Source organism: Doryrhamphus excisus, linkage group LG7, assembly GCF_037039965.1.
Source record: "Doryrhamphus excisus strain RoL-2023G ecotype Guam linkage group LG7, RoL_Dexc_Guam_v1.1, whole genome shotgun sequence".
In the NCBI taxonomy this organism is placed as follows: domain Eukaryota; kingdom Metazoa; phylum Chordata; class Actinopteri; order Syngnathiformes; family Syngnathidae; genus Doryrhamphus; species Doryrhamphus excisus.
Window position 1 is genome coordinate 12,310,293 of NC_136363.1, and position 20,285 is coordinate 12,330,577.

Below are 20,285 nucleotides of genomic sequence, written 5' to 3' on the forward strand. Positions count from 1 at the left end.
TGTGTGTCTGTATGCAGGTTGTGTTCCTGTTGGTCACGCTCTATATTTAGTGGGGGGGGGGGGGTCGCAGCCAAACGGCGTGGGAGAAACTCAAGTGAGCCTGCAAGCGGGTCAACATGAAGACTGAGATGTGCTGTGAGCTGCACGCCGTCATTGACAGCGCTGCCTTACTGGAGTAGGATGATTATTTATGAGCTAATGAAGTGGCCAGTCATGGAAGGATTGAACACAATGTAAGGACATTTATTACAAATGATCAACAGGCAGCAAACACATATAATATTACAGTGCATCCGGAAAGTATTCACAGCGCTTCACTTTTTCTACATTTTGTCATGTTACAGCCTCATTCCAAACTGAATTAAATTAATCTCTTACCTCAAAATTCTACACAAAATACTCCATTATGACAATGTGAAAAAAGGTTTTTTTTGACATGTTTTGAATTTATTAAAAATAGAAAACAAAAAAAATCACATTTACATAAGTATTCACAGCCTTTGCCATGAAGCTCAAAATTGAGCTCAGGTGCATCTTTTTTCCACTGATCATCCTTGAGATCTTTCTACAGCTCAATTGGAGTCCACCTGCAGTAAATTCAGTTGATTGGACATGATTTGGAAGGTCCCACAGTTGACTGTGCATGTCAGAGCACAAACACCAAGCATGAAGTCAAAAGAACTGTCTGTAGACCTGCGAGACAGGATTGTCTTGAGGCACAAATCTGGGGAAGGATACAGAAAAATTTCTGCTGCTTTGAAGGTCCCAATGAGCACAGTGGCCTCCATTATTCGTAAATGGAAGACGTTTGGAACCACCAGGACTCTTCCTAGAGCTGGCCGGCCTTCTAAACTGAGCGATCGGGGAAGAAGGGCCTTAGTCAGGGAGGTGACCAAGGCCCCGATGGTCACTCTGTCAGAGCTCCAGCGTTCCTCTGTGGAGAGAGGAGAGCCTTCCAGAAGGACAACCATCTCTGCAGCAATCCACCAATCAGGCCTGTATGGTAGAGTGGCCAGACGAAAGCCATCAGACCAGAAAATTTTGTTTCTCATGGTCTGAGAGTCATTCAGGTGCTTTTTGGCAAATTCCAGACGGGCTGCCATGTTCCTTTTACTAAGGAGTGGCTTTCGTCTGGCCACTCTACCATACAGGCCTGATTGGTGGATTGCTGCAGAGATGGTTGTCCTTCTGGAAGGCTCTCCTCTCTCCACAGAGGAATGCTGGAGCTCTGACAGAGTGACCATCGGGGCCTTGGTCACCTCCCTGAGGCCGGCCAGCTCTAGGAAGAGTCCTGGTGGTTCCAAACGTCTTCCATTTACGAATAATGGAGGCCACTGTGCTCATTGGGACCTTCAAAGCAGCAGAAATGTTTCTGTATCCTTCCCCAGATTTGTGCCTCAAGACAATCCTGTCTCGCAGGTCTACAGACAGTTCTTTTGACTTCATGCTTGGTGTTTGTGCTCTGACATGCACAGTCAACTGTGGGACCTTATATAGACAGTTATTATATTTCCAAATCATGTCCAATCAACTGAATTTACTGCAGGTGGACTCCAATTAAGCTGTAGAAAGATCTCAAGGATGATCAGTGGAAAAAAGATGCACCTGAGCTCAATTTTGAGCTTCATGGCAAAGGCTGTGAATACTTATGTAAATGTGATTTTTTTGTTTTCTATTTTTAATAAATTCAAAACATGTCAAAAAAACCTTTTTTCACATTGTCATAATGGAGTATTTTGTGTAGAATTTTGAGGTAAGAGATTAATTTAATTCAGTTTGGAATGAGGCTGTAACATGACAAAATGTAGAAAAAGTGAAGCGCTGTGAATACTTTCCAGATGCACTGTACATAAACACTTCCTGTAAAAGCGCATGGTTAAATGATTTGTGATTGATCGCTGTTTTAGCAACACGTTAGCAAAGAAGCGTTCGCTCTTCTGCAAGCACAGGGGTCATTTGCAGCCGGCAGGTGGTTTTTGTATACGTAAACATACAGGAGGGGGGCAGCAATAGTATGAGAATAAAGTTGTATTATTTGTAGAATAATGTCATAAAAGTGAGAGAAAAATGGAATTTCACAGGTTCAGACACCCCTGTGCGAGCAAGCGAAAGAAAGTTAGCTTGTAGCGACACGCCAAAGACGATTCCAATTGAGAGAGAATGAATGACTTCAATGAGGCCGGATTGTCTGTGGATCTCATCTGAGGTTTAAGACTCTGTATTGAAGAAAAGTAAACGCAAAACATCTTTCCCCCAAAGCACCACGCCCACGTTGACACAAAGTGCAATAGCGCCTCCGGGCCACTAGCTGCTGCTGTCCCTGTGAGGCAGGCACCTCTGCCAGGGGCTGCAAGGCAGTGCCAGGAGCAGGAAGAGCATCCCGCCCACGATGAGGATGGCCCCCGCGCAGCCCAGGCAGGACACGGACCACAGGAACTTGTGATGGACAGGGACAGACTGGTCGCTGGCCAGGAGAGCCCAGACCGCCTGTTGGAAGACCAGCAGGGCCAGGAGGACCAGGACACCTGAGGACAGGAAGACAAGGTGTTTGTCCTGACTGCTTTTTGTGAGCGTGTAGACGCTTTGGGCCGGTACCTGACAGGAAGAAGCAAACAGACGCCGGCTTGAGGAAGAAGACGATCTCCTTGCTGAGCGCCATGCTGATGCAGATGGCGCCCATCACCATCAGCACCAAGCTGAAGAGGGACAACATAGCCGCGGCCACATTCAGGTCTGTGGGGGGGGGGCAGACAATGTTGGTGTATAACAGGGGTCTCAAACTCAATTTACCTGCGGGCCACCGGAGCTAGGTTCTGTTCTCAAATATCCTAATTTTTATACACAAAATAAGATAAAAAAAACAAATTAAGAATAAAGACAATAAATCAATCAATCAGTAATAAATAAGTAAAATAATAATAAAACAGCAAATAAGAAAAACGTAAGAAACCACATACAATTGGTAGAGAAATTATTTTTTTCAGATTCAAATGTACAGTATTAACAGTTATTTAACCTTTAACATGAACATTAATGAAACTTAATAATTTGACCCAATTAGCAAGTTAGCATCGTACTCAGTTCCATCTGGGAGCAGCGTGGTAACTTTAACAACATGTTTGATGAGATGCTTTATCTTGACGTGTATTTTACCTTTTATTCCAAATCATTTCCTGCATTTATTTGTATCCAGTGTCATAAGCCTTTAGCTTCATTGCTAATCCAAAGCAAAACAGGGCGGGGTAACAGGGTAGGGTAACACTATGGGCGGGGCAAAATCATGTTAATTGTGTCCCGTGTGCACACAGCTTTAAGCTGTCATTTAAACATTAAACTTTGGTATCAAGGTGGGGGCCTCAAACTAGCGTCTCGCCGGCCGCATTTGACCCGTGGGCCGCGAGTTTGAGACCCCTGGTGTATAACTTTTAACAGTGACGGCACTCAGAGGCGGTTGAGGGAGGTTAGCTGGGACGTGCTCCTGCATCACGCCTCCTGGTGGCCAATGTAACGTGCGTTCTTTCTAACCCATGAGACGCGTGTTAGCATGCACGCATCATGCGATGAGACGCTGGAGCACGGCGGCGTGGGCGGACTATTCAGCGAAGCCGGGCGAGTGAGGGGTTGAGCACAAAAAAACGACCGTGGGCGGTGTGAGGCGACAAGGCCGAGTGTGAGCTGACTCACTCTTGTGCGTCGTCTTGTGGAACACGATGGCGTTCTCCCCCGTGGTGAAGAACTTGAAGTAGGTGCAGTTGGATTCTGCAGGAAGGAGGAGAGCAAGGTCTGTTTGTTTTAACGTCAGGTCAAAGGTCGGGGAGTTCACCTCCAGGCAGCTCGGTGGGTCCGCAACTCTCTCTGTCCGGGTCAATGTCGGCCACAGACAGCGTCTTGGTGCATCGCTTCCACAGGCCCAAGTGGACCGCCGGACACGTCTGCCACACAGGAAGTCACGTGACAGGCAGCGGGCACAAGCAGGCGTGCGCAGGTGTCTTACCTGGTTGTCGTAGAAACTCTTTGGAGGTGCCAGCTCCACCCAGAACTCGGTGCCCACCCCAAGGACCGTTAGGACCACGCCCACGATGGCCACAAAGAAGGCCAATTTGATCTGTGTAAATGGCAACAATCATGCTAAATAAGACATGATGCTAACGCTAGCTTCCGGCGAGCGCTCACCTTTCCTTCCTGGGCCTCCGTCATGGTGTGTCCCGGCCTGCGTCGCTTGTTGCCTCCGAATGTGCTGCGTCCGCTCATGAGGCCGGTCAGGCCCCCCATGCCCTGAGCCCCGCCTCCCTGGGCAGCCCCTCCAACTGTGCCGGCAGCGGCCGGGCCCACGCCGCGGCCCTCCTCGTCCGTCACCAGGAAGGTCGACCACATGTCGGCGAGGACCGACGCACGCGGCCGCAACGGTGAGGAGTCACCGACAGGAAGTGGAGTTTAAAAACGTAGATGGCGACTTTGTGATTTGAACAACAGGAAGGAAATGCAAGCGTTTATAAAAACATCTTCAGAAGCAGGCGGAAGTCTGCCTTTTGTCGAGAGGAAAGCTTTGACCAAAACGTGCGACTAAGGAATAGGAATCATCGTGAACAAGTCATGAGTGAGTCGTTCGTCAGTTGCAGGTCGAAGGACAAAGCTGGAATGCTGCATGGAAAAACAAAAACATCAATCAAACTTTATTTGTAGAGCACTTTTCATACATAGAATGTAGCACAAAGTGCTTTCCATGTTAAAAAAAAGAAAGACAACAACAAGACACATATACACACAGACTCGCACAGACACACACACACATAAGAAGTTTGTTTGCCAGAGTACAGAGGAACCAGTTCAGGAAGCGCTGCCATCTGCGCTGGGGGCTGCCCACGACCCAGGCCATGATGCCGCAACTCAGGGGGCCACCACACAACAGGTAGGCAGGGGACCCGCAGCGCTGCAGGGGGCACCACCACAGAGCTCCCAGCCACCCCAGTCGGTAAGCCCCACGAGAGGAGACACCCCAGCCCCCAACCGAGAACAGCCCCCAGCGCAGAGAGCCCCCACTCAGGAAACACTGGATATATGGGATAAGAAATATAAATACATAAAATAAGACTATAGAAAGTATATATAGAAATAAACATTCATTCATTCATTTTCTACCGCTTATCCTCACGAGGGTTGCGGGGGGTGCTGGAGCCTATCCCAACTGTCTTCGGGCGAAAGGCGGGGTACACCCTGGACTGGTGGCCCGCCAATCACAGGGCACATATAGACAAACAACCATTCACACTCACATTCATACCTATGGACAATTTGGAGTGGCCAATTAACCTAGCATGTTTTTGGAATGTGGGAGGAAACCGGAGTACCCGGAGAAAACCCACACATGCACGGGGAGAACATGCAAACTCCACACAGAGATGGCCGAGGGTGAGAAATAAACATAAAACATAAAAAAATATATAAAAGTGAAATATATAAGAACATTAATAAAAACTAAAATAAGCATGTGTAAAACTATAAAAACATTTGGTTAAGATCCAAAACAAAAGGTATAGGGTATAAAATAACCATTAGATAAAAGTCAAGTTCAAAGGTTAAAAAAGAGTATACTAAGAACAAGAGTTAAAAGCTAAATTAAATAAGTGGGTCTTGAGCCTATTTTTAAAAATCTCAATTCCATACTAATACTTAGATAGGCATACTGTGTACACCGTGCGTGTACTTCCTGTGGCAGTAGTACCATAATACTGTACATAGCTGCCAACTCACCCAACATCTGGGTGCTGGCCAGTTACACACTGCACTGAAACATTGACTGTTGTTTTTAAGATGATTGTATCGGTCAAAGCTGCCCGCCGTTTGCTCCAATTTTTTAAAACATGGTTTAAATTGTTTGTGCAGGTTTGTGCCCAATGTGAAAAATGATTGTTTGTGCTGTTTTTGTGGTACTCAACATTATTTTACAGGTCGGTCAAAGTTCACCAAGGCCACCCAGTCTGGATTTAGTATTAAGATACAGTAAAGTCTCGTTATATCAATATCGATTATATCAATATAACGAATTACTGCTTATTACGATACTATTTTCATTTCCCGGCAAATTTCTAGTCTTTTATGATATAATTAGTTCCGTTAGTACGATACCCGGTTATTATGATAATCCGGTTACTACGATGCCCTTTTCATATCCCGCCAGCCAATTTGGTCTGCTTATATCGATACAAAAGCAGCTTAAATCAATCTTTGCTTAAGGATTTCAATACCAAAAAAGAACACGGCGAACGGCTGCTTCCAGTCAACTTTATTTTTCACACTTCCACCACCAGAGCGCAGCACACACACCGATTCCCGCACTTCCTGGTTCACAGGTCATGCTCAACCCGCCCCACATAGCTGGCCAAACACATGCCTGCAACAGAAGAACCAACTGACATAGCATACACACCTATTCCAACGAAGACACAAGCGTACAAATACATGTATTTAATTGTGTTGTATTCAGATATCTTTTTATCGCTTGTTTCTCTCGTGTGTATAGATTCTATACACAATGTCGAGTGCATTATTGCCCACTTTTAATGCAGTTCGGCGCAGGATCGGATATATCGACAGTCCGGTTATATCAATATTTTTTCCGACTCCCGACAATATCGATATAACGAGACTTTACTGTAGTTGCAGTTGTTTGTGCTGGTTTGTGCCTTTTTAAAACGATTGTTTGTGCTGTGCTGCCATGTCATTCTTTGCTGCTGTGTTTGGGCCCTAAGTGATCGATTGTGCTGCGATGGTTTTTGCAATATTCCAAGATTTCTAGGGTTATGACATCACATCCTACGCTCCCCAAACCTTAGCCTCGCTTCACAGGTAATGAAGTGCATGCCAAAGCAGCAGGTGGCGCTATAGCGCCGAAGACCATCAGAAGTAAAGACAGATGTTGTTGATTTCAAAGCGAGCTGGAGTCTCCACGGACGGTCTAACTTTAGCGCGCTACACGAGTGCAAAGTCTCAGCATGCTGAAATCAAAAGCTCTTCGTCTATTTCTGGAGCCGCCGTGCTTCCTCAGCAGCTCCGAGACGGCCATCTTCTTCACAGTCATGTGACCCGGAGGCTTGCTTTGTTGTTTGTTTGGCTCAAAAGAAGCTGCCGTGCCGTCTTCCACCAGCAGGGCGACGACGCGTGTGAACGTCATGATGCGTGTGCAATCCTGAGATCGATACGACACGACAGCATCACAACATATCATAGCCATCAGCGTGATAGCGTGCAAATGTGGCCCTTAGTGGCTGTGAGCATCACATGCTGACATCTGCGTTTCATTCTCTTGCAGAAAAAGTCTTAATATTTGGCAACCGGTGACAAAGCAGTCAGGACTGCGGTTGATTGACAGGCGAGGCAACTGGGACCCCACCGCGAAGTGAAGCATTAAGTGAAGCCGGTCGTGACACGTTAGCAGCTGGTAGGTCTCCATGTGTCACGCCTGAACATCACATTAACACATTTAGCGCAACAATGCAGCATGTTAGTTTAGCTTTGGGAAAGAAAAAAAAAGAGAGAGAACTTACGGCGGCGCGGGATTGGAGGAGTGCAGCGTGAGGAAGAAACTCATTAGAGCAGCGAGCAGTGACAAACACCTTCTGACATGTTGGCCGCCTCAAAATATCTCCTCCACTTCCTCCAAATATAGGCCATCGTAAAGCGGCCTCATGGGGGATTAGCCTCCAATTTATAATCACAGCAGCCAGGAGACCATTTCCGTGATATGACCCCCCACCGTTCACCCCACCCACACACACACTCACACACACACTCTCCCGAGCCCCCCAGGCAAGAAGCCACAAGTGAGTGTGTTGACATGACACACATTGTTCACTCTTAAACACAACACTCCTAACACAACAATGACATTAACAAGCTGCTCAGTGCCTTGATGTGTGTGTGTGTGTTGTCATATGCCAGTGTGTCAGCGTCTGAACACTTCTAAGTGTGTGTGTGTGTGTGTATTATTCGTGCACAGTATCTAATGACGCATGTTAGTGTGCATTAGCTTATTAGCATAGTGTTGTACATGCACAGTGTCTAAAGCTGCATGTTTGTCATATGTCAGCATCCAAACACTTTTGTGTGTGTGTGTGTGTATGTGCATGCATGTATTTGTCTTATGACGCATGTCAGTGTGTCAGTTTCCAGACACTTTTCTGTGTGTGTGTGTGTGTGTGTCTATTTCTGACACCCACCTGTCAATGACATCAGAGCTGACCCGTAAGGGGGAGCTGTGGGGGTCGGCCTGGGGTTGGGAACGGGCGGTGTGAGGGGTCTGCAATTAAAGATGAACTATAGCTTCAGCACCTATAGCCTGCCCCCCTCCCCTCACCGGCAGGTTGGCAGGTTGTTTGTCGGAACCTTAACCCGACTCAGCGACCTCATGCTTTGGACTGGATGCCATTCCAACATTAATCGTGGGCTGCGGTCCGACACTGTAAAAGCAATAAGTCCACTCCAAGTTCCTGCCTGGCAGCAGCCAAGCTGATAGTGGGAGGAGCCTACAACTTCCTGTGCCCATATATGTCCACCTGTCTGACTGCTGTGCAGCACGTGGACGTGCAGTGGTGAGGCCTCCCCACATGGAGGCGTCATCGCGCGGCGCTCTAAACATGGACTCACCGTCATGACCTCATGTCAGGGGTCGTAGCGAGGGTGGGGGCCTACACTCAGAATGACCCCCCGGGGGGCCACAAGGTCAACCTAGAAGATTATGTAAAGCGCTTAGGCCTGAGAAACAGGTCCTCACCTGCTTGGAGTCCACCAAGAGACACGTGTGATGGTGTAAAAATGAACGTTTTCATGTGTGGTGGAATTCAAATGAGGTTATGATTCTTCCTACCTTCTGTTCCTTAATCTAAATAAAAGTAGTATGGGATGCAAAACACAATGAAAATGAATGTAGAACAACACTTAAGACGTTGTCTATTAAGACATTAAGACATTGTCTACTAGGGTCCAGGGTCCCTCTTAAGAGATTGTCTACTAGCGTCCAGGGTCCCTCTTAAAACATTGTTTCCTAGGGTCCAGGGTCCCTCTTAAGATATTGTCTACTAGGGTCCAGGGTCCCTCTTAAGACATTGTCTCCTAGGGTCCAGGGTCCCTCTTAAGACATTGTCTACTAGGGTCCAGGGTCCCTCTTAAGACATTGTCTACTAGGGTCCAGGGTCCCTCTTAAGACATTGTCTAGTAGGGTCCAGGGTCCCTCATAAGACATTGTCTACCAGGGTCCCTCATAAGACATTGTCTACCAGGGTCCCTCTTAAGACATTGTCTACTGCGGTCCAGGGTCCCTCATAAGACATTGTTTACTAGGATCCAGGGTCCCTCTTAAGACATTGTCTACTAGCATCCAGGGTCCCTCTTAAGACATTGTCTACTAGGGTCCAGGGTCCCTCTTAAGACATTGTCTACTAGGGTCCAGGGTCCCTCTTAAGACATTGTCTACTAGGGTCCAGGGTCCCTCTTAAGACATTGTCTACTAGGGTCCAGGGTCCCTCTTAAGACATTGTCTAGTAGGGTCCAGGGTCCCTCATAAGACATTGTCTACCAGGGTCCCTCTTAAGACATTGTCTACCAGGGTCCCTCTTAAGACATTGTCTACTGCGGTCCAGGGTCCCTCATAAGACATTGTTTACTAGGATCCAGGGTCCCTCTTAAGACATTGTCTACTAGCGTCCAGGATCCCTCTTAAGACATTGTTTACTAGGGTCCAGAGGGGTCCCTCATAAGACATTGTTTACTAGGGTCCAGGGTCCCTCATAAGACATTGTTTATTAGGGTCCAGGGTCCCTCTTAAGACATTGTCTATGAGGGTACAGGGTCCTTCATAAGACATTGTTTACCAGGGTCCCTCTTAAGACATTGTCTACCAGGGTCCAGGGTCCCTCATAAAGACATTGTCTACTAGCATCCAGGGTCCCTCTTAAGACATTGTCTACTAGGGTCCAGGTTCCTTCGTAAGACATTGTCTACTAGCGTCCAGGGTCCTTCTTGTCTACTAGCGTCCAGGGTCCTTCTTAAGACATTGTCTACTAGGGTCCAGGTTCCTTCTTAAGACATTGTCTACTAGCGTCCAGGGTCCCTCTTAAGACATTGTCTACTAGGGTCCAGGGTCCCTCTTAAGACATTGTCTACTAGCATCCAGGGTCCCTCTTAAGACATTGTCTACTCGGGTCCAGGTTCCTTCTTAAGACATTGTCTACTAGGGTTCAGGGTCCCTCTTAAGACATTGTCTACCAGGGTCCAGGGTCCCTCTTAAGACATTGTCTACCAGGGTCCAGGGTCCCTCTTAAGACATTGTCTACTAGGGTCCAGGGTCCCTCTTAAGACATTGTCTACTGGGGCACAGGGTCCCTCATAAGACATTGTATACCAGGGTCCAGGGTCCCTCATAATACATTGTCTACCAGGGTCCAGGGTCCCTCTTAAGACATTGTCTACCAGGATCCAGGGTCCCTCTGAAGACATTGCTCACTAGGGTCCAGGTCCCTCTTAAGTTTGTTGAAAAACTCCTTGATTGCTGTTAGCGGGAGAGCATAGTTTGGGGTGCAACGGTTAATTAAGGTGAGGGGGCGGGGCTTCAGTATGGCTGCAGAGAGAGAGAGAAAGAGAGTTAAATTTATCTTCTAAAGCCAATCCTCTTCAAGCTGATCAGCAGGATGGACTAACCAGCTTGGGGAGCACAGAGTTGCAAACAGGTAGGAAAACGTTCTGTTTACTTCTCGATCAGGGCTTCATTTTTGGACTGAATGAAAGTTCTCATAAGAAGACGTGAGTGTTGTCGTTTGTACTTTCTGTGGGCATTTTGAAGCTACAGTCCAAGCTTTTTCCAGAGGGAAAAAAACAGGAGGCTGGAGGGGCCAGCAAATATATGCTAAGCAACCATCCATCCATTTTCTATGCCGCTTATGCTAACCAATATGAAGAAAACATCAGCATTTTGTTACGGGTGACAAAGTAGATGAGTGTAATGTACTGTATATAAAATACACCCCAGACTGAGTTCCAGACTCGAACGTGTTAACTGAATTTGCACAAAGTAGGTTTCCTTATTGATAAATTGAATATTTTCATTCAGCACCATTACAATTTTCACATTATTAGAGCCCTCTAGACATTAAATAACACCCCTTTAATCAACTTTGCACTCCTATTACTCAATATAGTAGACATAATAAGAATAAATAAGCCAGGGGTGTCCAGATTGCAACCCACGGGCCCTTTGATGTCCGGGAGTTGTTTATTGTTAGGCGACAACACGTTGTAGAAATAAAATGAAACACTAAAAAAAACAGCTAAATATAATATTAGTCAGCATTTTGTGGACAAAACAAGACAAAACACATGTGGTTGCTGCGTGGTTTCAACTGTAAAGTCGTCCAGATTCACTTCCTCCTTTTTGCATCGGCTGAGAGGCTTGATGGGCCCCAATGAGAAGGCCTTAAAAAGGCACGTGAAAACAACCTGAATCGGCGTGACGGCCAGCACGATGGCGCGCGTCAAGGTGTCGCGGTCACGTGCAGCGTATACCTGCCACCTTTACATCCTGTTAGCCTTTCCCATGTGCGCCCCCTGCTGAGCCTTAGCCCAGTGGGTCCACGTGCGGCACCTTGACCTTGACCTTGACTTCACCCTCCTCATTGGCTTCCATTAGCATCCAGCTGACTGGACAAGGTTAGGTTTATATTTTAACCTGACAATCAAAACGTTTGGCATCCATGTTGAGTTTGGAGGAACGGTTTGTGAGCAAACTAACCAGACATAATCTTTACTGATCTGGCAAATAACGTCTTTAAAACTAGAATTGAGGCCGAATAGGGGTTCTCTTGAAGACTGTTGACTGTGGCTCTACAAGTTTCTGGTTTTGGTCTATCAAGTCCAACTGTGCGACCGTTGGGCAGAAGAAAGCGCTAACGCTGCTGCTGAGCGCACGTATCTGAAGGTGCTCATGTGTGAGGCCGCGTGCCTCAGCGAGGTATCATGCTCGCTAAGTCTGCACCAATGTTGTCTTTAAGTATCAGACAGTGGGGCTCGCTGTCGGATTAGCAACCTGACGCCAAATGCCTGTTAAAAGGCTGTCAACGTTTGGACTGTTGTTCTAATGGTAGCCACTATGACCATGGTGGCTTGTCCAGCCGGGGGCATCCAAAGTGCGGTATTAGTATCTTCAATGTGCCGCATGTATCATTGTGGTCTCTACTTCCTTCAATGTTTTTATTAGAATGCCCCTGAATTAAGATACACTGTAGTTCAGCACACATTGTATATGAATCAGTGACCACACCCTTTCCCAGCGTCTCCATCTTGGCAAAAACACAAACATCAGTGTCAGTCACGTGTTGTTTTGTTCGAGTTCTTGACTTGTCATATCGTGTCCTCCATCCAGGTAATGCTGCTTGCTCCTGTGATGTTTTGAGGCCAAACTTAAAGGGATTAATCTTGGCTGCCGAACATAGGACGTCCTCTGAGCCAAGTCTGATCACCAGGCCGAAAGTGGCCCAAGCTACTTGTTACGAATGGAAGAATGTCTCGTGTGAACCACCGAGCACCAAAGGAGCCCAGCGTGGTGGAATGAGGTCATTCCAGGAGGTCACCGGTGTCGTTTTTGTGCACTTCTGGAATACTTGAGATTGTGCTTTTATGTTTTCTGGGGGGAGGAATTATCAGAAACTTCACTGTTGACATGATGAACCTTGACGTCTTCCAGTTCAGTGCTGATGTCCCCGACTCATGGTGTGGTTCACAGCAAAGCTGAAGCCTTGGAGGACTTGCAGGTCAGTTGTCAAGGAGTAATTCAGACTCAAATCAAAGATGGCGAGAGATGTCGGTCTTCTGAGTCTTGACACTGCAAGGCAATTGAGTGGCACCACGTTGGTGTCCTACCTTGCCTTACGCTCTCTGCTTGTCAGCTATTTCCTGTCCTGCTCGGCGGTGTCAGCGAGCTTGCTCGGCGCAGAGCATGACTACGGCATTAGCCCCAAATTTGTTTGCATTCCTATCCCCCCCGAAGCGGACCCCAGCTGCTATTCCCCACCCAGCGTGCCCCACGGACTCAACGGCCACACCAATGGCCACACCAATGGCCACACCAACGGCCACACCAACGGTCACAATGGCAGCAACCGCAGAGTGGTGATATCTGACGAGGCCAAAGCCACCATCCTGCACCTGCGGGAGAGCCTGGTGAGGCAGAAGGAGACCATCCTGGACCAGCGGGAGACCATCAGGGAGCTCACCGCCAAGCTCACCTTGTGTGAGGGCTTTGGTGGTCACCATGGCAACGGCCATCACGACAGCCACCATGATGACCACCATGATGACCACCACGATGAGCACCTTGGCCACCATGGCGGCCAACACACGCCGTCGCACCACGGCTCGTACCACAGCACCGATCACCACTTCTCCCACGGCAGCCACAGGCCGGACCTCCATCACAGGGAGGGGTCATCATACGGCAAACACACATCCTTCTCACCGGAGCAGACCGGCAAGACGCTGCAGACACTGAAGGAGCGACTGGAGAACCTGCAGGTAAGACCAGCAGAGACACGGCAACTCCTCCTCAGTGGTTGCTGACTGTTTGAGATCTTCCACGCTGATGTCTGCGCCATGAGCACACCGGCATGAGCACCCTTTCCCAGACTAGGAAGTCGCTCCTCTGAAGCTCCAGGGGGACATGTACTTCCTGCTGGTCTATGAAAGTCTCTACCAGCTCAGGCAGGCTCAGGTGACGCTGCCAAAAATCCGCTCGGATTCGGTTCAAAGGTGTGAGGCAAACTTGTAGACGAGCCAAGATTGACCCCTGCCCCTACCTGGTCTAACAGGATGGAGGCAAGTCCAGCCTCTGAGGGGCACAAGTTGGCGTCTCCTTCAATTAGCTTCATCCCGCCTGACGAGGCTATTAATCGTGTCGTGCACTGGCAGGGAACAAAGCTGGATTTTGTGGTGAGCAAGACCAGGGTGAGCCAGGGAGAGGAAGTTTCTCAGCTGCATCTCGACTCTTTCAAATGCGAATGACTAATTAACTAACTAATTAACTAACTAACCCAGTGAATTGTGTGCATGTCAGCAGGCGAGGAACTCCTCCAGCTCCTACTCCAGCTCCCTGAGAGAACTTCTCCAGCGGAAGATCAACGCTCTGGAGGAGCAGCTGCACAGCTACTACAGGGACCACCATGACGGTCATCACGACGACCACCATGACGACCACCGAGATGGTGACCACCATGCCGATCACCACAGCAACGGTCACCACGAGGACCACCACGAAAGCCATCGCAGCAATCACCACGGGGCGCGTCACTACAACCACCACGCCGACCACAGAACTCGCCATCGTGATCATCACCCTGACTCCCACGACTTGCACAACGGCCGGCGTTACGGTCGCTACGGCAGCCACCACGACGACCTCCATGGCCACCGTGACGATCACCACGGCGACCGTCACGAAGACCACCATGGTGGCGACCACCATGAAGACCATCATGAAGATCACCACGGTGGCGATCGCCATGACGACCACCATGAGGGTCACCCGGGTGTCGATCACCACGACGACCATCACGAAGATCACCACGGCGGCGCTCACCGCGACGACCATCACGCCGGCGATCACCTACCTCGACGACTTCCTTTCAGCAGCAAAGAGACGAGCCCTCGGAGCAGCGGACACGGCAAACTGGAGACCGTCCTCAGCCAGCTTCACCACGGCCACTCGGACTACGGTAGGCGCCACGCGGTCACCATACACGCGACATCAGTCAACAACACTTCTGCACTCAAACATTTACATGTAAGGACACCAGTGCGCCAACTTCATGAACTCCTCCCATTCCCAGGAAGCCACAAGAAGCTGAAGAGTTCCAGCGCGTTCCTGCTGGACTTCCCCATGAGGACCAACTACATGTACGCCAGGATGAAGCGCTCCCTGGTCACAGAGATCTTCGCCCTCACGGTCTGCCTGCGTCTCAAAGGGGGCGCCGGTCCCGGTATGGGCACGCCCTTCTCCTACGCGGTGCCGGGCCAGGCCAACGAGCTGGTGCTCATGGAGTGGGGCTCCAACCCGATGGAGCTGCTCATCAACGACAAGGTAACGTGAACCGTGATTGTACCATTTGATGATATTTCGGTTCAAGCGGAGCCGGTTTCTTCACCGTCAGGTGTCCGCTGGCTGGAACACTTTTCACCGGGTCATCAACGGTCTGATTATTTCATTTAGCCTTCTGAGCTTTCATTCTCTGAAACGCTGGTCGCACTTAACACCAAACGGAAGACGGTTGTCTTTCCTCCTCCTCGCTGCTTCGGTGACAATTAATCCTCTTAGCTTAATTGATTAACCTAATTGTTTGTAGGAGCGTCACGTTGTCTCACGCTCCGCTGACAACAACAACACAAGAGTTGTGTCGGTCAGCTCTCGAGAGGACATTTCACACCTAGGAGCCAAAATGTGGGGATGAATGTTGGGGGCAAACTCTCAACCCATTCCAGGGTCAAAACATTCAGGATAACAATTATCCAAATCCCCCCAATTCCAACTTCATTCATTTCATTTTCTACCGCTTTTCCTCACGAGGGTCGCGGGGGTGCTGGAGCCTATCCCAGCTGTCTTCGGGCGTAAGGCGGGGTACACCCTAGACTGGTGGCCAGCCAATCACAGGGCACATATAGACAAACAACCACCCACACTCACACTCATACCCATGGACAATTTGGAGTCGCCAATTAACCTAGCATGTTTTTGGAATGTGGGAGGAAACCGGAGTACCCGGAGAAAACCCACGCATGCACGGGAAGCCAATTCCAACTTTTCCCAAAAAATTCTAATGAAATGACTTGCATGTTTTCCACATTTACAAACCATTCAAACCATTTCACCATTAAAGCATTCAGGTTTGCCATTTTCCACATTCCAGAAATTCCCAATTTTTCATGAAATTCCAAATTTCCCTTTGAAAAGAATCACATTTTTCCCCCGCGTTTCTCAGCTGATTGAAGCCATTCCAACACCAAAACATTCCGCTCATTTAAACAACCATTTTGGACATTACAAATATCCCAGTATTCCTGAAATTCCAGATATTCCATCCCGATCATTCCCATTCAATCAGCTTCAAACCATTGTAGCATCAAAACATTCCTGGTGACAATTTCCCAAATTTCCAATTTCCCATTTTCCCCAGAATTCCACGTTTTCCATGCTGCATTTCAGCATCAGCTCTTTTATAGTCGTTAATGAGATGCTACACAAACGGCCGTGCTAATCCCCAAGCCTTTCCTCATAGGCGGTCACGTTGCCAGTGACCATGACTGACAGGAAATGGCATCATCTGTGTGTGACGTGGTCGACGCGTGACGGCGTCTGGGAGGTCTACCAGGACGGTGCGAGGAAAGGCTCGGGTCAGAACCTTTCCGCCTGGCACGCCATCAAACCAGGAGGGATGTTTCTTTTGGGACAGGAGCAGGTGAGACGACCGCACAAAATGTGAGGTTGAGTTTGTCCTTCGACTTCCTTCCTGACTGACACCCCCTGCCCCCTCCCCCCCTCGCCACTCTCTGCAGGACACCATGGGGGGACGCTTTGATGTCACACAGTCCTTCATGGGAGAAATGTCCGACCTACAGTTCTGGTCCAGAGTCCTGACTCCTGCTGAGATCTACAGTCAAGCCACATGTGGGGGTCACCTGGTGGGGGACATTGTGGCCTGGGAGCAGGAATCAGTGGAGCTCCATGGCGGCCTCGCCGAGTTCCCCTTTGACCCCTGCCACTGAACACGGACCCTGGCCCCTTTTATGTCCTTTTCGCCATTCCGCTCCAATCTGTCTGCCTTCTCCAGCACGTCTTTACTTTGTCCTCTCAATGATTGGATGGATGCTAGCGCCTTTAGCAATGTTAGCACAGGAGGAGGCAGGTGACACGGGACGCCTCACGGGGCCATTTGCACGATGAGATTGAAGCAACAATCCGTGTGGAACACTTTTGGAAAGATATCGACAGGACTCGTCCGTGGACGGCAGGTTTTCAGCCGGGTGAGCTGACGTGCACTTGCATAACTCTCACAGCATGCTAACCTTACCTCAACGTGTCACCGCGCTAATGGCTGACATCTCCTCAGCAACCGGTGGCTTACGACGAGATTTGCTGGCGCACCCTTGATCCCGCCTAATTCTCAGCTCACACACACACACACACCTTTACTGAAGGTGCAGCCCAGGTGAAGGATTATTGGTGGATCTGCTAACTGTTTTTAGCTGCACTTTAAAGTTTTTATAAGGTTTTGTATGAGTACCAAAATCATGTTGATAAATATTAAGATATTTCTTATGGTTTTTTTTTTGTTTGCACTTGTCGACAAGTGTGTATAAGGAAAAAGACACTGTCGCCATGGTGATGTCTCTGCATCAGGACCACAGCTGTAAATCTCTGCACCACATTTTGACTGTAATGCCAAGTTAAGCTTGTCTCCTTCTAATAGAGGGCCAAATGCCAGATGCATTTTCTTTGTGTGTGACGATATTTAATCATGTTGTTGTATTTCTCCGCAGAACTTGTACGTAAAGACTCGCTCCTCCTCGCCTTTGGTGCACATTCTAACGTTTGCTAGCTCGTGTCTTTGGCTGTAAATGTGTATAATGTAAATATGAGCATGACAGTCACGTGAAAGCCAAAATTATAAACCTGTAAATGTAAAACTTGAACAAAGATGCTGTCAAATATGTGTCAGAATGTTGAATAAAGTTTGTATTTTAAGCAGTCGCACTTGAAAAGGCAGAGAAAACGTCTTCAGCCCCAAAGTCATGCACGCAGTACCGCCATGAGACACTAGAGGGAGCCGTTGGTCGACGGTAATCTGTTCATTGAACAGTAAGTATATGAAGCCATATATTCCTTACTTATAGTAAGTATATGAACCCATATATTCATTACTTATATATGAATACATTCGACATTACACAGCAAGAAAATAACCTAAACGTTAGGAGAGCAGAATGTGTGATTCCAATCTGGTTGCACCTACTCGTCTATCCAGCAGGTGGCAGTAAAGCCCGTAAATTTTAATTCATACATTATTTACGTTTTGTTTCTGCATTTAAACCTATAAAAATGTTTTGTCTTAATATTTTTAGCTTTCTGGAAGAGATTAATTAGATTTTAATATTTTTAATGGGGAAATTTTATTGGGTTCACATTTTTCATTTAGTCCGACCTTCTAGAACAAATTAATGACGCTAGCCAAGGTACCACTGTGTATATTTTTACTATTTCAACATCAAAACGGTGACTAATATTAGTAAGATAATATTAAATGTGAGGATTTTTATTTGGCAGAAAGTTTCACTGACTTCCAACACACTTGTGCTTGTCCAGCTGGTACTTGTAAGAGAATCTTTCATTGCACACGTTGCAGCTGAACGCCTTCTCTCCGGTGTGTGTCCTCATGTGGACATAATCTATTAAAAAAAAAAGATTAAAGACACACCTTTTTAACCAGGCTTTTAACTAATATTTAATAATTATATTATTTAATAATTGTTTTACATAATGTTTGTATCTTTTTTAGTCCTATTTTATGCTTTTAGTCTTTAGCTTTTAACTAACTTTTAATTAACCAGCATTTCCTCAGGGGGGGTCCTCCACACTGGGAGCTGTGTCGGGTCTGCTGAGGGGGTGCCATCCTTGGGTCATCATCAGTGCCATGCCATGTCTCCCTACTGTGTGTGATTGTGTGTGATTGTGTGTGTGGGTGTCTCTGTGTGTGTGTGTCTAGTATGGGGGGTGGGAGGGAGGGGCTTTCTTTTGTTTCTTTGTTTTCCCTTTAATTGTGGTAATTGTTTTAATTCTGTAAAGCACTTTGTGTTGCATGTCTTTGCAGGAAAAGTGCTATACAAATAAAGTTGATTTGATTTGATTTGATTTTGATGTGTCTCAACATGTGCGCCTTGATGGAGAACCTTTGGGTGCAAACAAGGCAGGTGAACAGCTTCTCACCGGTGTGCTTCCTTGTGTGCCGTGTCAGCGTTCCCTTGACGGTGAACCTTTCGCTGCAAAAGGTTCAAGAAAATGTCTTTTCTCCCGTGTGAGTTCTCATGTGCACCTGCAGGCAGTTCTTGTATCGGAACGTTTTGCCGCATTTGGAGCAGCAAAACGTCTTCGCGGCATTTAAGCCTGACAGCGTATTTCTGAGCGGATCCGTGGCTCCTGAGAGGCTGGGGGCACCTGCGCGGTGGTCTCCATCAGCTTCACAGTTCTTCTCGCTGTGGCTGTGATGAAGCTGTGACCACTTGGCTTGCTCGTCATCATCGTATTCACTCTTCACAATCACACGCGTCACCTGGAACCGGTCAGCGTGTGGATGCTCCGCCTCCAGCTTGGAGGAGGAAAAAGAGGACGATGAGCCGTCTTTCCTCAGTAGCTGCAGTCTGCAGGACAGAAGAACACAAGTTAGGAAGTCATACGTAATACCATAACCACAGAAGACGCAGCTTCACAACATCGGCATCTCCCCACCAATTTAAGTATTTAGCATGAAAAGGATATGGTGGACTTTTAACAAGACAACCGACCTGCTCTGTGTGTCTGAACTTGAGGCTTCAAAACAGCGTCCAGTGGTTTACGTTGTTGCTTGTTTTCCTCCTTTGTTCGACTAAGTATCTCCTCGTATTCTGCTATGGTTGTTTCGAACAGTGCGAATATTTCCTCAGCAGCGGATGATAGTCGCTGTTCCACCAGTCTTCTTAGCATTTGGACTTTACACATGTTATTAAAAAACAACGACGATGTGCAGAGGTGCACGGCTAACTTGTTCGTTTGCAGCTAGCCAGCCAAGCTAACGGCAAATGAATCCAACGAGTTTATCCGAGCATTCAGGAACTCGGGTGAGTCTTGCCAGATAAAGATGAGCTATTTGTACTCAACGACGAAAAACGCGCTAATTAAGTTATGAAATAAAAACAAATCCCGCAGTCAACAGCACTCACGCCCCCCTCTCAGGCCACCGATGGCTAACTTCCTGGTTCGCCTTCCGTTTCCGGTAAGATGGCGACGGTGCTTGGAGAAAACGCTCATTCCCTGTAGTCTAATCTTTATTTACGGCTTTGGTGTATATTTGAATACAAACTAAGATACACTGTGTTGTCATCATTAGATTTCGCCTAATCATAGTCAAGAAAACTGTCGAACCTAAAATGTCGCCAGGCAGCTAGCGTGTTTAAGCTAACACATGCACACAGCCAAATGTCTTGCTAACAGAAGCCGCATT

At 47.7% G+C, this 20,285-nt stretch overlaps 2 protein-coding genes and 1 long non-coding RNA gene across 6 annotated transcripts; 1 reads left to right on the top strand and 2 right to left on the bottom strand.

Moving 5' to 3' along the window:
* Window positions 1–1,792: 1,792 nt before the first annotated feature.
* LOC131101400 (voltage-dependent calcium channel gamma-6 subunit-like) lies at window positions 1,793–7,724 on the bottom strand. Of its 2 annotated transcripts, XM_058046483.2 has the most exons (7): window positions 7,545–7,724; window positions 4,174–4,641; window positions 3,995–4,105; window positions 3,824–3,932; window positions 3,685–3,759; window positions 2,596–2,733; window positions 1,793–2,525 (listed from the first exon to the last, which is right to left on the bottom strand). In XM_058046483.2, the coding sequence occupies exons 2-7, from the start codon at window positions 4,372–4,374 to the stop codon at window positions 2,305–2,307; spliced, it is 855 nt and encodes a 284-aa protein (XP_057902466.2). In that variant the 5' UTR covers window positions 4,375–4,641; window positions 7,545–7,724; the 3' UTR covers window positions 1,793–2,304. The 2 variants fall into 2 exon arrangements, with proteins under 2 accessions (XP_057902466.2, XP_078647886.1); XM_078791760.1 differs by lacking the exon at window positions 7,545–7,724 and having other exon boundaries at window positions 4,174–6,025.
* A 2,905-nt stretch (window positions 7,725–10,629) lies between these two features.
* Window positions 10,630–17,781, top strand: LOC131101394 (uncharacterized). 3 transcript variants are annotated; one of them, XM_058046475.2, is made up of 6 exons: window positions 10,630–10,721; window positions 12,410–13,557; window positions 14,096–14,753; window positions 14,868–15,118; window positions 16,311–16,490; window positions 16,588–17,781. In XM_058046475.2, exons 2-6 carry the CDS (start codon window positions 12,835–12,837, stop codon window positions 16,795–16,797), a joined length of 2,022 nt encoding a protein of 673 aa, XP_057902458.2. In that variant the 5' UTR covers window positions 10,630–10,721; window positions 12,410–12,834; the 3' UTR covers window positions 16,798–17,781. The 3 variants fall into 3 exon arrangements, with proteins under 3 accessions (XP_057902458.2, XP_078648239.1, XP_078648238.1); XM_078792113.1 differs by having other exon boundaries at window positions 14,099–14,753; XM_078792112.1 differs by having other exon boundaries at window positions 10,715–10,794.
* Window positions 17,190–20,059, bottom strand: LOC144899539 (uncharacterized). The gene is made up of 3 exons (XR_013627722.1): window positions 19,591–20,059; window positions 19,016–19,446; window positions 17,190–18,477 (listed from the first exon to the last, which is right to left on the bottom strand). It is a non-coding gene; the product is annotated as an uncharacterized LOC144899539 (long non-coding RNA).
* Between the last annotated feature and the right edge of the window lie 226 nt (window positions 20,060–20,285).